The following is a 15,749-nucleotide window of genomic DNA, read 5'->3' as shown; positions in this document are numbered from 1 at the left end:
AAATGATTAGCATACTAATCAACTAATATTTATCAATATTTTAGAAATATAAGGTTGGTCTAACATCGGATAATTAATGCAGTATACCACATTAACAAAGCAAACCTAAAAAAGCCTAACCAACTCAACTTAAAAAGAATATTCCGGGGCCCGGAAAGATAGCACAGTGGTGTTTGCCTTGCAAGCAGCCGATCCAGGACCTAAGGTGGTTGGTTCGAATCCCAGTGTCCCATGTGGTCCCCTATGCCTGCCAGGAGCTATTTCTGAGCAGACAGCCAGGAGTAACCCCTGAGCACTGCTGGGTGTGGCCCAAAAACCAAAAAAAAAAAAAAAAAAAGAAGATTCCATATTTTGCTGTGCCTACGCAAATGACAATTGCCACACATACACACATTTTTTTTTTTTTGGTTTTTGCTAGCTCTCCGGCCCACAATGGAGAAAAAAAAATGGGAGCATATTAAACCTTTGTCTATTGCATTAATGACTTTATAGGTGATACAATAAATTTCACAAATATAACTGCTAATGAACTCTCTCCCCTTCTTCCATTTTTTTAATTCTCTGTTCTCTATTTCTTAATAACTTTACTTTCTGTCATGCCAAATCAAATATATTATGATCAGTTATGTCAACAATGTGATATATTTTCTTTAAATAAATAACTAAATAAGAAGAGTAGTTGACCATATTCACAAATTGGAAAACATGCTACTCTTAAGATGGCAATGCCTACCCGACCCCTCCACAAATCAATGTAATCTAACCTAGACCAAAATGGAAACATTAATCCTAAAATTCCTATGAAACTGTAAGGCAACTAGACTAGTCAAAATAATCTTGGAGAGAAAAGAGGGAAGCATATATACTTCCTGATTTCAAAACTTACTACAAAACCATGGTAACCAAACAAAGCAATACTGGTATTAGAGATAAGGACAGACACAGAACCAAGAGTAATCATAATAATAGTAATAAATAAGCACGTCTATCAAATGATTTAACAAGAGCTCCAAGGTTGTTTTAATGACAAAATTTTTTTTTCAATGAATCTTGTTGGGATAAACATATCCATAGGAGAACAAATAAAGATGGAACCCTCATAATATGCAAAGGACCAATAATCTAAAGCTCTTCTGAGAAAATGTAAGTGAATAGGGGAATCACTGCTAATGGACACAGGATTTCACCTTAGTAAATGAAAAATTAAGGATGTTTCAAGAGGTACCTCAAGTGACAGAGCACATGTCTTGCAGGTATAAGACCAAGTTCAATACCTGGTGTCAAGTGGCCAGCGTTAAAAAAATTTTATTTTAATATCATATAGTATAAGAAAGTGGTGAATATTGCTTAACACTATGCCTTTACTAAATGTTATAGAAATTACTTTTAAAATAGATGAATATATTAATTAATCTTATTAAAAATTTATTTAATTAATTTTTGGTTTTTGGGTCACACCCGGCAGCGCTCAGGGGTTACTTCTAGATCTACGCTCAGAAATCGCTCCTGGCAGGCTTGGGTACTATATGGGAAGCTGGGATTTGAACTGCCGTCCTTCTGCATGCAAGGCAAATGCCCTGCCTCCATGCTATCTTTCCAGCCCTAATTTTATCTTGATATGAAATTAATTACATTTCTAGAGACTTAAAAATGAACACTGTATATATATTGGTTTTTGGGTTACACCCGGTGACGCTCAGGGGTTACTCCTGGCAGGCTTGGGGAACCATATGGGATGCCGGGATTCAAACCCACTGTCTTTCCTGGATCAGCTGTGTGCAAGGCAAACGCCCTACCACTGTGCTATCTCTCCAGCCCAATTTTTTTTTAATTTTCAGGCTCACCTTGGTTTGATCCCTCTCACACACCAAAAATAAATACATAAGTAAAACTATTAAAAAACCTTATAAATGACTTGAGTAATGGAAAAATAGCCCATGTTCATGAAACTGAAATTTAATTTGTTAAGACTGTAATACATGGGGCTGGAGAGGTAGGTGGTAAAGCTAGTAGAGTGCTTGCCTTGCATGCAGCAGACCCAGGTTTGATCTCCAGCACTCTATATGGTCCTCCAAGCCTTCTAGGAGTGATTCCAAAATGCAGAGCCAAGAGTAAGCCCTGAGTACCAATGTGGGTGGTCCAAAACAAACAAAAAGTCTCTATACTCTCCTCATAGTAAAACTCAAGGGACCTTGAATTGTCCAAACAATCTTGAAAAAGAACTAAATTGGAAGACTTTAACTTCCTGATTTTAAGAATTATCATAAAGGGGCCGGGAAGGTGGCGCTAGAGGTAAGGTGTCTGCCTTGTAAGCACTAGCGTAGGGCGGACCACGGTTTGATCCCCGGCGTTCCATATGGTCCCCCCAAGCCAGGGGCGATTTCTGAGCATATAGCCAGGAGTAACCCCTGAGCGTCAAATGGGTGTGGCCCAAAAACCAAAAAAAAAAAAAAAAAAAAAAAAAGAATTATTATAAAAAACAATCATCAAGTCAGAGTTCAAAAGTGCTATCATTTGACCATCAACTCTACTCCTAAGCATAAAGAAATGAGAAATAAAAATATACACAAAAATTTGTACAGTGGCATATTGTTATGAATTATGATAAAAATGTAAGTGCAAAAATAGCCTAAATGTCCATCACCTGATGAATAAACAAAAATGTCTGTACAATGGAATATTATTTGGCCACCAAAAAAACACCAAAATTCCTATATATGCTAAATGTGGAAGAACCTTAAAATCCTTATGCTAAGAGAAAAAGGTTGGTTTCATAGTTGGCTTTATTTAGCTATCTATCCATTCATTAATTCATTTCTGACTATGGGGTAACACCTAGCTGAGCTTATGAAACATTCCCAACTCTGTGTCCCAGGAGTCACTTCTGATGGTCTCAGAAAACAAATCTGCGGCTCCTGCATACCAAAGTACGATCTCAGCCTATCGAACTAATACTCCAGCCTCATACAGTTCCATTTAGACCAAACACCCAAAATAAAAAATCTAGGGAGTCAAAACGTAGATGAGCAAAATCAATAACTTAAGGGGCGACAGTTAAAATATTCAAGGGTTCTTATCTGGATAGAAAAAAATGTAAAATTAACCTATATGATGACTAAAATAACACTGTAAATATACTAAAAACTACTATGGATGCAGGGCATAGTTTAGTGGCTTAAACCACTTATATTTAGCAAAAGGCTCAATCTAATCTCTGGAGCTGCCACATGTGCTGAGCACGATCCTGGTAACTCTGCTAGCTGAGCCCAGCTGTCTCTGATCCCTGGTCCCAAAGTAGTGAGTAGCACCACAAACTTAAAGAAAGATGGACAAGGGCCCAGGGATGTAGCTCAGTTGTAAAGTATTTGCCTTGCATGTGTGAGACTCGAGGTTTGATTCTGGGCATTGCAAAACAAAAGATATGCAAACATCATGGCCCAAAGTACTAGCTTTATGAAGTATTATCATCTGAATGTGCACAAGCATTGCACCAAACCTAAAGGAATATGACCCTGAGCGAGCATTTGTGCATGCAACATGGCTAAAAGAGTACAACCCCCAATGATTACTATGGCTAAATGTGCAAGCGACACAATGTGTGTCAATTGAGTAGCAAAACCAGGGAGAATTCTTGGACACTGCAACAACAATGAAAGGAAGGGTTGGAAAAAGCAATCAATCAATAAAAATAACAAAAATAAGCATCACAAAGCACAATGTAAGGGAGCAAACTTCATGTCATACTGAGTAATAACCCAATTTTTTAAAAAGAAAAAAAATAGATGCATTATAATTTTAGTTATAAAATGACAAGAACAGGGGCCGGGTAGGTGGCGCTGGAAGTAAGGTGTCTGCCTTGCAAACGCTAGCCAAGGATCAGGACCGCGGTTCGATCCCCCGGCGTCCCATATGGTCCGCCCAAGCCAGGGGCGATTTCTGAGCACATAGCCAGGAGTAACCCCTGAGCGTCAAACGGGTGTGGCCCAAAAACCAAAAACCAAAACAAAAACAAAAAAAAACAAAAACAAAAATGACAAGAACAAGGGACCAGGGAGACTGTTTAAAAGGTTAGTAAGCATGTTTTGTAACTGAAGGCATAGATTTGAACACCAGAACTGCATGCTCTCCTGAACACCTTGCAGAATCATCCCTGTACACCATGCCAAAATAGTCCCTAAAGCACTGTGGGTGTTGTATTCCCAAATGACAAGTATAAATAACACCAACTTAAGGGCATGCAGTGCCTGGAGAGGAGAGATAGAGATTGAGCATATGTGTGCACATGCACACCCCTAAATGGCAAGTACAAATAACACTGACTTAAGGGCATGTGTGTGCCTGTGTGTGTGTCTGCGTGGATGTGCTGTTAAGGATCGAGAAACTAGGGCCCGACACTTGCAAAGTACTCCTATAATGAGCCAAATCCCTGGTCCCTAACATGCCATCTCAACTCATTGTATTAGCTACCCTAATGAGGAGGCAGGCTTTGGAATGGGAGATACTGTCAATATTGTATTTCTTGATCTGGATACTGGTCATGTCTGTTTACAAAAATGATTCAAGTTGTTGGGGCCAGAGGAATAGAACAACAGGGAGATCGTTTGCCTTGCATGTGGTTGACCTGGTTTTGGCTCCGGCATCCCATACGGTCCCATGAGCACCACTAAAAATGACCCCTAAGCAGAGCTAGGAGTAACCCCTAAGCACCACCAAGTGTGGTTCCAAAACAAAGCAAAAAAATTTAAGTTGTAACATTATAATATGGAATTTTCTTCAACAAAAACATAAAAGTATATGTTATTATCAACATTTAGGCCCTTTTAAAATGCTTAAATGCAGGGGCCAGAGCGGTAGCCACAGTGGCAGGAGTGGCTTGCACATGGCTGACCCAGGATGAAAGTGGGCTTGATCCCTGGCATCCCATATGGTTCCCCGAGTCAGGGGTGATTTCTGAGCGCACCCCTGAGTGTACTGGGTTCAGTGCCCCCCCCCAAATAAAAATAAATAAAATGCCTAAATGCGAAGAATATATTCTATATAAAAAAATAGCAATTACATTCAGCAGGGTCACATACTATGTAACTTTATTAGGAGAAAAAGATACTAAGGCTTATTAGGAGTTAAGGCTACCAAGGAGTCTTATTGACGACAACTATAAAGAAGTGCTATTTTATACAATAATTATCGTCAACTGACTTTTATTGCTCTATTTTCTGATAATTTCATTTGCCATTTCTTGGTAACAGGCATCAGCAAGTAAACTTGTTTGTGCCTATTAAGGAGGCAGGCTTGGGAGTGGGTGCAAAACTGGGAACATTAAAGGTCTCACTTGTGGGACTGGTAATAAAACTTGAATGCTTAAATGCCTAAAACAATTATACCATGAGGTCCAAAGAGATGGCACAGTAGTGGGGCGTTTGTCTTGTGTGCGGGCGACCCAGAAGGGACCCTGTTCGATCCCTACCATTCCATGCGGTCCCCCAGCCTTCCAGGGCGATTTCTGAGTGTAGAGCCAGGAGTGACCTCTGAACACTGCTGGGTGTGACCCAGGGACCAATTGGTCAATCAATCAATAATAAAACAAAAAAACAACTATACTATGAATAACCTTGTAAATCCCAATTTTTGTTTTTGTTTTTGGTGATGCTCAGGGGTTACTCCTGGCTATGTGCTCAGAAATCGCTCCTGGCTCGGGGAATCATATGGGATGCTAGGGGATCAAACCACAGTCCATCCTAGGTCAGCCACGTGCAAGGCAAATGCCCTACCACTGTCCAAGGCTCCGGCTCCAAGTCCCAATATTTTAATTTAAAAAAGGGGGAAAAGGGGACATTGGTAGGGCATTTACCTTGCACATGGCTGACCTAGAACTGCGGTTCATTCACCTCATATGGTCCACACCAGGTGTGGCCCAAAAACCAAAAGAAAAGGTGAGGGGGAAATACTGTATATAAAATAAGAAAATGTATCCATGGCCTATGTCAGAAAATCCAAACTGTTACTTATTAATAGTGATGTAACAAGAAAATTATTATGCTACAGTATTATTAAACTCAACAGTATAGAACAATACAGGGAGAATATAATTCTGGCCCTACCATTTCTATAACTTCTAACTTACAAAAGGAATTCTTGGTGGTATTGGAAGGATTTGTACACCTTTCTTCCTAATGGCAGAGTCAAACTGGTCAATACCTGAGAAGACGAACTGTCGGAACCACCTGGGTGAGTGTCTTCAGGAGGGCCAACACCATGGGCTGCCACCGAAACATTTCCTCCCAGAAATTCATCTCCTCGAACAGAATGAATGAGATCATTCAAGTATTTATAATAAAGATTGCTGGACAAAAAGCCAGGTAAAAAGACCTGAAAGAGAGGATGTGTTATCTCAGTGTTGAAATGAATACAAGTGAAACTTTTTAAAAGAAAATTCAACAGGTCGGAGAGCTAGCACAGCAGCGCTTTACATGCAGCCAACCTGGATTCAAACCCCAAGTATAAAGGAATAATTCCTGAGAACAGAACTAGGACAACCTGAGCAATTTCTGGTTGTAGAGCCAGGACCAATGGGTGTGGCCCAAAACAAACAAAACAAAATATTTACCCACAATTTCTCAAGTTAGAACAGAAACATTCTCTTGTGCTTATTACAATTTAAGCATTTTGCCTTTGTATGGTATATGCTGCAACTAAAATTATAAAAGTACATAATTTATAGGCTTCTAATTCCCCACCCAAGTCAACTTTGCATGAAATTATTATATTAATGCTACATAGGCAATAAGACCTTTTTCTGTTTTGTTTTGTTCTATCCCATGTAATATTCAAGGTTTACTACGGGCTTGAACTCGAGGCCCATGTAGAGTCCCAGAGATTGAACTCTGGGCAGCCACATGCAAGATAAAAATGTCCTCTAGGCCGGAGAGATAGCATGGAGGTAGGGCATTTGCCTTGCATGCAGAAGAATGGTGATTCAAATTCCGGTATCCCATATGGTTCCCTGAGCCTGCCAGGAGTGATTTCTGATCGTAAAGCCAGGAGTAACTCCTGAAAGCTGCCAGGTGTGACCCCAAAACAAAAACAACAACAACAACAAAGTCCTCTAGATGCTGATATCACTCCAGCTCCAGCCAGGCAATTAAGATTTATTTTAGGTTTTTGTTTTGTACTGTTTGGGGCCATACCCAGCGGCACTCAGGGGATATTACTGGCTCTGAACTCAGAAATTACTCCTGGCAGGTTCAAGGGACTATATGGAATGCCAGGAATCAAACCTGAACCAGTCACATGCAAAACAAACTCCCTTCCCACTGTGCTATAAATTTGGCCCTAGATTTTTTAGATTTTTAATGAGCAACAAACAGTTCAAGGCAGACATAATTTGGAAATATCCTTTATTTGTCAGAAATGAGTCTTTGAGATAAAATAGTTTTTACTTTTGAATTTATTTCCTTAAAATACATTACCAAAAGTATGACAACTAAGTTAAATGACTAATGGGGTGGGGTTGGAAGGTGTACACCTAGTGGTACTCAGGGTCTACTGCAGATATATGTTCACTGGTTACTCTTGGCAATGAGATATCCCTGGGCCACCCATAAGCTATTTATGAACTCTGTTGGATGAGCTATTTCTCTGGTCCTTGAATTAAATGGAATGACACTTTTCAGATTTGCCCCCTTAGTTCTGGATTATAACCAGTGATTCTTAGGGGTTACTTGTGGCAGTGTTCAGGGCTTACCCTGGCTCTGCACTCATGAATCACTCCAGGCAGTGCTTAGGGGACCATCTGGAATGCTGGCAATCAACCCTGGGTCAGACACGCGAAAGGCAAATATCCTACCTGCTTTACTATCACTCAGGCCCCATAAGTCAATTTTTTTTTTTACTGAGAGCTCTGGCTCTCGAGGTATCTGTTTTGAGCATTATGTTGGTTTATTTTTAAGGGAGGAGAGATGTCTCCTAAGCAGAGCTAAGGAGATAGATGCCACTTGCTCTGGTAACCATGGGGATGCAAGGAACTGAACCAGGGGTAACGCATGCCAAGTATACACTCTAGTCCTTTGAACAATTACCCTCATCCTTGACACAGGTTTTTATGTTTCTTTTTGGGCTACACCTAGCTGTGCTCAAAGCTTACTCCAGGTTCTGTGTTCCTAATTCTTGTGCTGCCAAGGATAGAACATGATTGGTGGGTCACACGTTAGAAAGATCTTTTGTTGGGGCCGGGCGGTGGTGCTAAAGGTAAGGTGCCTGCCTTGCCTGCGCTAGCCTTGGACGGACCTCGGTTCGATCCCCCGGTGTCCCATATGGTCCCCCAAGCCAGGAGCAACTTCTGAGCGCATAGCCAGGAGTAACTCCTGAGCGTTACTGGGTGTGGCCCAAAAACCAAAAAAAAAAAAAAAAAAAAAAAAAGAAAGATCTTTTGTTTTGGAGCCACACTTGGCTGTGCTTAGGGGTTACTCTTGGCTCTCAGCTTATGGGATGCAGGGGACAGAACCTGGGTCATTCTTGTGCAAGGAAAACATCCTACCTGCTATACTATCGCTTGAGCCCCATAAGTCATTATTTTTAAATGTGAACTCCATGTGGGGTACTATGTTAATAAACACTTCATAACATTTCACAATTTTATTCTCAAAACAATTTCTTTTTTTTGTATTTGTGCCACACCTGAGATGCTCAGAGATTATTCCTGAATCTACACTCAGAAACTACTCCTGGTGGGTATTGGGGACTATATGCGATACCAGAGATCAAAACCTAGGTGAGCCACTTAAAGGAAAGTGCCTGTCCACTGTATTATCACTCTGACTCTATCCTCAAAACAATTTCAAGGAGCAAGGGAGATTGTACAAAGTTAAGACGCTTGCCTTGCCAACGCATTCCACCTATTTTATCCCCAGCACCACACAGTTTCCTGAACAATGCCAGGAGTGATCAGTGAACAGAATCAGACATAAGACCTGAGCTCTGTAACCCCACGCAAAAAAATCCTTAAAAACAAAACACACATGCACACATTTTTAAATATCCAGATAAGGAAAAGGGCACTAAAAATTTTCAATAACTGAGTTTACTGTCTATAAAGATTAAAATTAAAATATACCAAGCCAAACTTAAAAGGTTTGACTCATTTTACTCTCTTTGGTGGTGCCAGAGATCAAACCAAAAGCCTCACATATGCAAGGCGAATGTTCTATTGCTTGCTATAACTTTGGCCCACAAAGACTGTAACTGTAATCATTCTGCAACACTGCTTCAGTTTTCAACTATTCTGCTTCGTTTACCCCCATATAACTCCAGTAAATATATACAACTCCAGTTATATTTACTGGGTTCCACATAACATTTCTTGTCATTTTATGTTTTTGAAGTTCTCAGTTACCTTTTCCATGGTTGTCCAAGCCTGACGTAATGGAGTTGTAAAACAGTTGGGGAGTGGCCCACCTTCCCTGCAGATATTGGATTCAATTTCTAATCGAACAACATCATCAAATCCAAGTGGATGTGTGGCTTGGAGGGAGAAGTACCTATGGCAGAAAAGCAAAACAAAACCAAACTTCATAGCAAGAATAACTTTGGTGCTCATGAAAGAATTTTCTATGAGGTTAACTGACCCAGCCTGCAAATCTTCAGCTACTGGGTTTGATGATGGCTCTACTGTGGTAGAGTTATCGAGACAAATCCTACTATTCTATCTCCCTCCTAGCACCCAGATTATTTTTAAGTTAGACAACTGATACAAAGAAATCAATTACATATTTAACTGATACTTTTTCTCTACCCACGGCTTGGTAAAAAAGAAAAGGTTAAGAGGCTAATATAAAACCATCTCAGAAAGAACAGAAAGTAGCTCTACACAGGATAGAAACCCATAATAATGATGAGGCATATATAATATACATGTAAAACTTCAGACTGAGGTATGAAATGGATGAATTTCACATATTTGGGTAAAATAAACCTTGTTAGTGATTTGATGTAGAAAGGAAAATGTAATCTATGATAACTCACATTTCTAATTTCATAGACTATAATTAGCATTTTGGTAAACAATGATATAAATACCTAAAACTATCATTAAAAGCAGGAAAAAGTTTATTTTCTAATCATCTATCTAACAAACTACTAGCTATGATTCAAATATTGAAGAGTGGATGACGCCTAAAAATAATATATATGATATAGAAAGAATTAAGTGGAGATGTAACCACTCCCACAAATGTAGTCACCATGTTCAAAATGGACCAGCTGCATGATCCCTCTTTTCTTGAACAAGATGTAAATCAAGCATCTTTAAGAGAGTCTATCCCGGAGAAATAGCACAGTGGCGTTTGCCTTGCAAGCAGCCGATCCAGGACCTAAGGTGGTTGGTTTGAATCCGGTGTCCCATATGGTCCCCTGTGCCTTCCAGGAGCTATTTCTGAGCAGACGGCCAGGAGTAACCCCTGAGCACTGCCGGTGTGGCCCAAAAAACAAAAAACAAAACAAAACAAAAAAAGAGAGTCTAACTACAAAGACTCATCCCCAACATAGCAAAAACACTAGAAAGCCAATGGGGGAAACACATAGAAACCCACCAAGTTTAATGAGTAAAAAATAGTATCACCAAAGACATTTACAACACCAGCAAATCATCCAATGACACTATGATGAGGATGTTTAACAAGTTCAAAGACATAACAAAAGTTGTCAGCAAAACACAAGTATGAGTGGAAATAAAAATACTACAATCAGAAATGACATAAATGAAGAACATATAGATTACATAAAAAGTCAATTGAAGTTCTGAACAGCAGAATAACAGTAGCTGAGCAAAAGATGGAGGAGCTCCAAGATGAGGAGAAAACTGATAGGAAACAGCAGAAAGGGGGCCAGAGCCATAGTGCAACAGTAGGGCATTTGCCTTTCACGCAGCTGACCCAGGATGGACCTGAGTTTGATCCTGGCATCTTATATGGTCGCCCAAAGCCAGGAGGGATTTCTGAGCACATAGCCAGGAGAAACCTCAGAAAATCACTGGATGTGGCCCAAAAAAACAAAGAAAGGAATAAAAAAAGAAAACAGCAGAAGGTAAAAAATATATATCTGAAAAGAAATCAACAGCGTATCAGAGACCTATTGGTTGTGTTCAAGAAAACAATATAAGAAACATCAGAGTCCCTCAAGAACAGAAAGGCGGGCCTGGAGAGATAGCACATCGGCATTTGCCTTGCAAGCAGCAGATCCAGGACCAAAGGTGGTCGGTTCGAATCCCAGTGTCCCATATGGTCCCCCGTGCCTGCCAGGAGCTATTTCTGAGCAGACAGCCAGGAGTAACCCCTGAGCACCGCCGGGTGTGGCCCAAACAAACAAACAAACAAAAAAAAACCCAGAAAGGCAAATTTAATGAAGAAACAACATTTTTGTGTGTGTGTGTGGTTTTTTTGGGTCACACCCGGCAGTGCTCAGGGGTTATTCCTGGCTCCACGCTCAGAAATTGCTCCTGGCAGGCATGGGGGACCATATGGGACGCTGGGATTCGAACCGATGACCTCCTGCATGAAAGGCAAACGCCTTACCTCCATGCTATCTCTCCGGCCCCAAGAAACAACATTTAAAGAAATCATTAAGAACTTCACAGAAATGAGGAAAATAGAGAACACTGAGGTACAAGCACTGAGATCCAAGAGGCCCAAAGACCTCAGCTTATAGTCGGGTCATATAGGTTATTTGATTACAGTGCGCATTCACCAAATGCACATAGTCTCCAGTCGTCTTCTGCCATCTGCTGGAAGAAGTGGTGCTCCAGCTCAGATCACAAGTCGCAGCTGAATTGAAGAGGCTGACCTGAACTGTATGCCACTGAACTATTTAAGCCACAATATTCACTGGTACACGTTTCAGGCAGAAAAGTTTTATAAATAAATGTCCATAAATCCTGAATCCTCATAATTAGGGGTTTTGGAGTATTCAGGATTTCTTTTTTGTTGTTTGTTTTTTGGGCCACACCCAGAGGTGCTCAGGGGTTACTACTAGTTATCTGCCTAGAAATAGCTCCTGGCAGGCACAGGGAACTATATGGGACGGACTGGAACCTTAGGACTGGAACCTTAGGTCCTGGGTCGGCTGCTTGCAAGGCAAACACTGCTGTGCTATCTCTCCAGCCCCAGGATTCAGGATTTTTAACCATTTAGTTACAATACTTTAATGGTTTATTCACTTTATTAAAGTTGCCATTGAATATGAGGGTTAATGTGTTAATGGGATACAGTGTATCAATCATGTATTATAAATGTAATCATGTGTTTATTTACTGATTCCTCAATTACTGTAATTGTTTTGGGCATATATTTTTAGTTTTGAAATTTACCAGTGGCTGCTGTATTTTCCACCTCAGCTTATACTCAAGTCACTAAGTTTTCCCAGTTTTTTTAGGGTAAAATTAATGGGATCAGCTTATACTTGAATATATAGGTAATATTGAAAAGACAAAATCCGGGGCCGGGCGGTGGCGCTAAAGGTAAGGTGCCTGCCTTGCCTGCGCTAGCCTTGGACGGACTGCGGTTCGATCCCCCAGTGTCCCATATGGTCCCCCAAGCCAGGAGCAACTTCTGAGCACATAGCCAGGAGTAACCCCTGAGCGTTACCGGGTGTGGCCCAAAAACCAAAAAAAGAAAAAAAAAAAAAAGAAAAGACAAAATCCAAAGAGACAGAATACTAAAAGCTACAAGACCAAAAAGGGAACTTATATACCAAGGGAAGTCCATAAGATGTACAGATCTATCAAATGAGACTATAAGCCAGGAAAGTACTGGGGGTATAGTACAAAAACTCAATGAAATAAACACCTCACCTCTATCCAGTTAGATTATCATTCAGATCTGAAGGGCTGACACAGAGCTTCATGGACAGGCAACTGCTCAAGGAATTTATAACCTTGAAACCAGTTTGATGAAGCATTATAATAGGTCCTTTAAAGGATAGGAGACACTTCCCAACATATGGCATTGAGTATGGCACTTCTAATGGTGCCTATGTTTGTCCTCTACTAGATTAAGAAAGGTTAAGTACATCTAGCAATTAATCATCCCAAACTGGCTTTTACTTATTGCCTGCCAAGGAAGCAGACTAAGGAGTGGGAGGGAACCTGGGGATATTGGGGAGGAAAGGGGAAATTGATGGTGGGACTGGTATTAAAACACTGTATGTCTGAAACTCCATTATGAACATTGTAAATCACTGTGTCTCCATAAATATTCCTGAAAAAAGAAAAAAGCGCCAATCTTAGGAACAAACTGCAAAAGGGGGATGGAGGCACTGGTGGAGAGAAGGGGACAATGGTGAAGGTACTTGTGTTGAAATGCTGTATGCCTGAAATGCAATCATGAATAACTTGGAAATTTCACAGTGCCTAAATTTAAAAAAAAATGAAGAGAAGAACCTGCATTCCAGTCCTTCATAGGTTCTACACTATACCTCAACTGTGATGAATCAGTCTCTTAAAAAAGAAAAACTAGACACTAGTTTTTAGTTAATTTATTTTCTTTTGAAGGGTCCCCACCTACTCCAGAATAGTGCTCAGGAAACCACCTGGTTCCCAGGGCCTCACAAACTCAAGGCAAGGATTCTATCACTGAGCCATATCCTCAGTCCTGAAAAATCTATTAATATAAATGTCCAGGTGATTCTTATTCAGACAGGTCAGCAGCATTAGCCTGTAGGATCAAAGATGCAGGCAGATACTTTTTTTGTTTTGTTTTTTTGGGCCACACCAGTGACGCTCAGGGGTTACTCCTGGCTAAGCGCTCAGAAATTGCTCCTGGCTTGGGGGACAATATGGGACGCCAGGGGATTGAACTACAGTCTGTCCTACGTCAGCCACGTGCAAGGCAAACACCCTATGCTGTGCCACTACTCCAGCCCCACAGGCAGGTACTTTTAACTCTTCTCCAACCAATGAACCCAATCCTATGAAACTTACCCTACTTTCAAGTTATCCCATTAGCAATGTGGTAGAGTAGAATAATACTTTTTTTTTTTTTTTTTGGTTTTTGGGCCACACCCGGTAACGCTCAGGGGTTACTCCTGGCTATGCGCTCAGAAGTTGCTCCTGGCTTGGGGGACCATATGGGACACCGGGGGATCGAACCGAGGTCCGTCCAAGGCTAGCGCAGGCAAGGCAGGCACCTTACCTTTAGCGCCACCGCCCGGCCCCAGAATAATACATTTAATTTCCTTAAAGAACAAGAAAACTTAAGTGACAGGAGAAAAACCCTATTGATGGAGTCAGCCACAGCTATCACTTTAGCAGCTATTTTCAGTGCTGTTCACTGTAAGATTCTGGACCCTTTCATTTTCAGTGACAGTGACGAGTAATAAGAAAATATTATTTACATCCAAACCTTCATTAAAATTAATTCAATAATTTAAATGGGCAGATCAACACTAAAAAAAAAGTCATCAGATATACTGATATTTTGCAATATATTCTAATTGGTTTCTGCTGCCTATTACATTCCCTAATCTCTCAATTACCCAAAACTAAGTTTCCTCAAAGTACCATATTCTCCCAAATTTCTATGACTTTGCTTGTGTGTTCTATGACAACGCCGTGCTTAGTATGTTCTTTCTAGCTTTCTCAGACTAGGAGGATATAATTTGTTCTTAAGGGTCATTTCAGACCTTTTTTCTAGATGAGAGCCTCTAGAAGGATTCCGCCCATTTTGGGAGTATTAGACTCTTACCCCAGTTTATTTATCTTCTCTTTTTCAGGCAAAACCACGCAACTTGAACTAGCTAGTCCTGCCTACAGTTAGAGGGGGAGATAGGGAGGCATTGAGACCAAACAGGTGCAAGACTACTAAGTAGGGGGTTGGATACAGAGGGGACCACATATTCTAGCCGCCCTGGGGGTGAGGAAAGAGGAAATGGGAGGTAGGACAAAAACGGAGGGGTAGGGAGGACAATTTGGTGATGGGAATCCCTCCTGATTTTATGTAAATATGTACCTAAAATGTTATTGTCAACAATATGTAAGACACTATGATCAAAATAAAAATTATATTAAAAAAAAATTCTTCCTGTTTTCCACCAATGTTGTCTAGCAAGTGATTCCCAAATATATCTTCACATTACAAACTTGTCTAAGAGCCCCCAAAACTTTACACATATCATATGAAAAGAAGTTTCTGGTTTTGGGAACCAGATTGGGTGATTCTGAGGACCTCTCGAGATTCTGAGCTTGCAGTGCTTGGAGAAAAGGCAGTGCTGGGTCTGTTTTCTGTATTTTTTTCCCGAGGCAATACGTGAAGCCAGGGATTGAACACAGATTGTCTGTGTGCAAGGCAAGCACCTTACCTTACTATTGCTCCAGCTAAGGTTTAAATCCAGGCCTGTTTCCAAATCATGTACGAACTACAAATCCCAACGAACTACCTCTGAAGCTTACGGAAAAAAGCTTTCATGCTGTTCTCTAAGAGTGCCTTGACAGCTGGGAATGATTTCATTCGCCTTTAGGTCAGAAGTGCTTATCAAATATTCAACAGATATTTTCTGAGTGATAAATACATCTTCAGTAAAACTCACTTGTCATATAAAATCATGGCATCATTCTGTGCTTCCTGTCCGTCATACTGGCCCTTTTTGGCAGCAAGTTGAGACTGGAAATTATCTGCTGCCAACCAGAACTGTAGGATATTCACAGCATCCTCTTTTTCCATGTACTAGAAAGGAAAGATATAAAGGGGAAAATAAGACTATAAGCA

The 15,749-nt window shown here is 40.6% G+C and overlaps 1 protein-coding gene across 1 annotated transcript in view; it reads right to left on the bottom strand.

Moving 5' to 3' along the window:
- AKAP10 (A-kinase anchoring protein 10) overlaps nt 1-15,749 on the bottom strand; it is a 79,761-nt gene that overhangs the window by 24,438 nt on the left and 39,574 nt on the right. The window contains exons 8-10 of the mRNA XM_049776851.1: nt 15,571-15,707; nt 9,389-9,533; nt 6,196-6,366 (exon numbers count right to left, since the gene is read on the bottom strand). Of these exons, the coding sequence (XP_049632808.1) occupies nt 6,196-6,366; nt 9,389-9,533; nt 15,571-15,707 (453 nt within the window). The remainder of the gene's footprint in view (nt 1-6,195; nt 6,367-9,388; nt 9,534-15,570; nt 15,708-15,749) is intronic.

This window comes from Suncus etruscus, chromosome 7 (assembly GCF_024139225.1).
Source record: "Suncus etruscus isolate mSunEtr1 chromosome 7, mSunEtr1.pri.cur, whole genome shotgun sequence".
NCBI classification, from domain to species: Eukaryota; Metazoa; Chordata; class Mammalia; order Eulipotyphla; family Soricidae; genus Suncus; species Suncus etruscus.
Note: the sequence above shows the minus strand (reverse complement) of the source record. Positions and strands in the feature narration are given on the sequence as shown.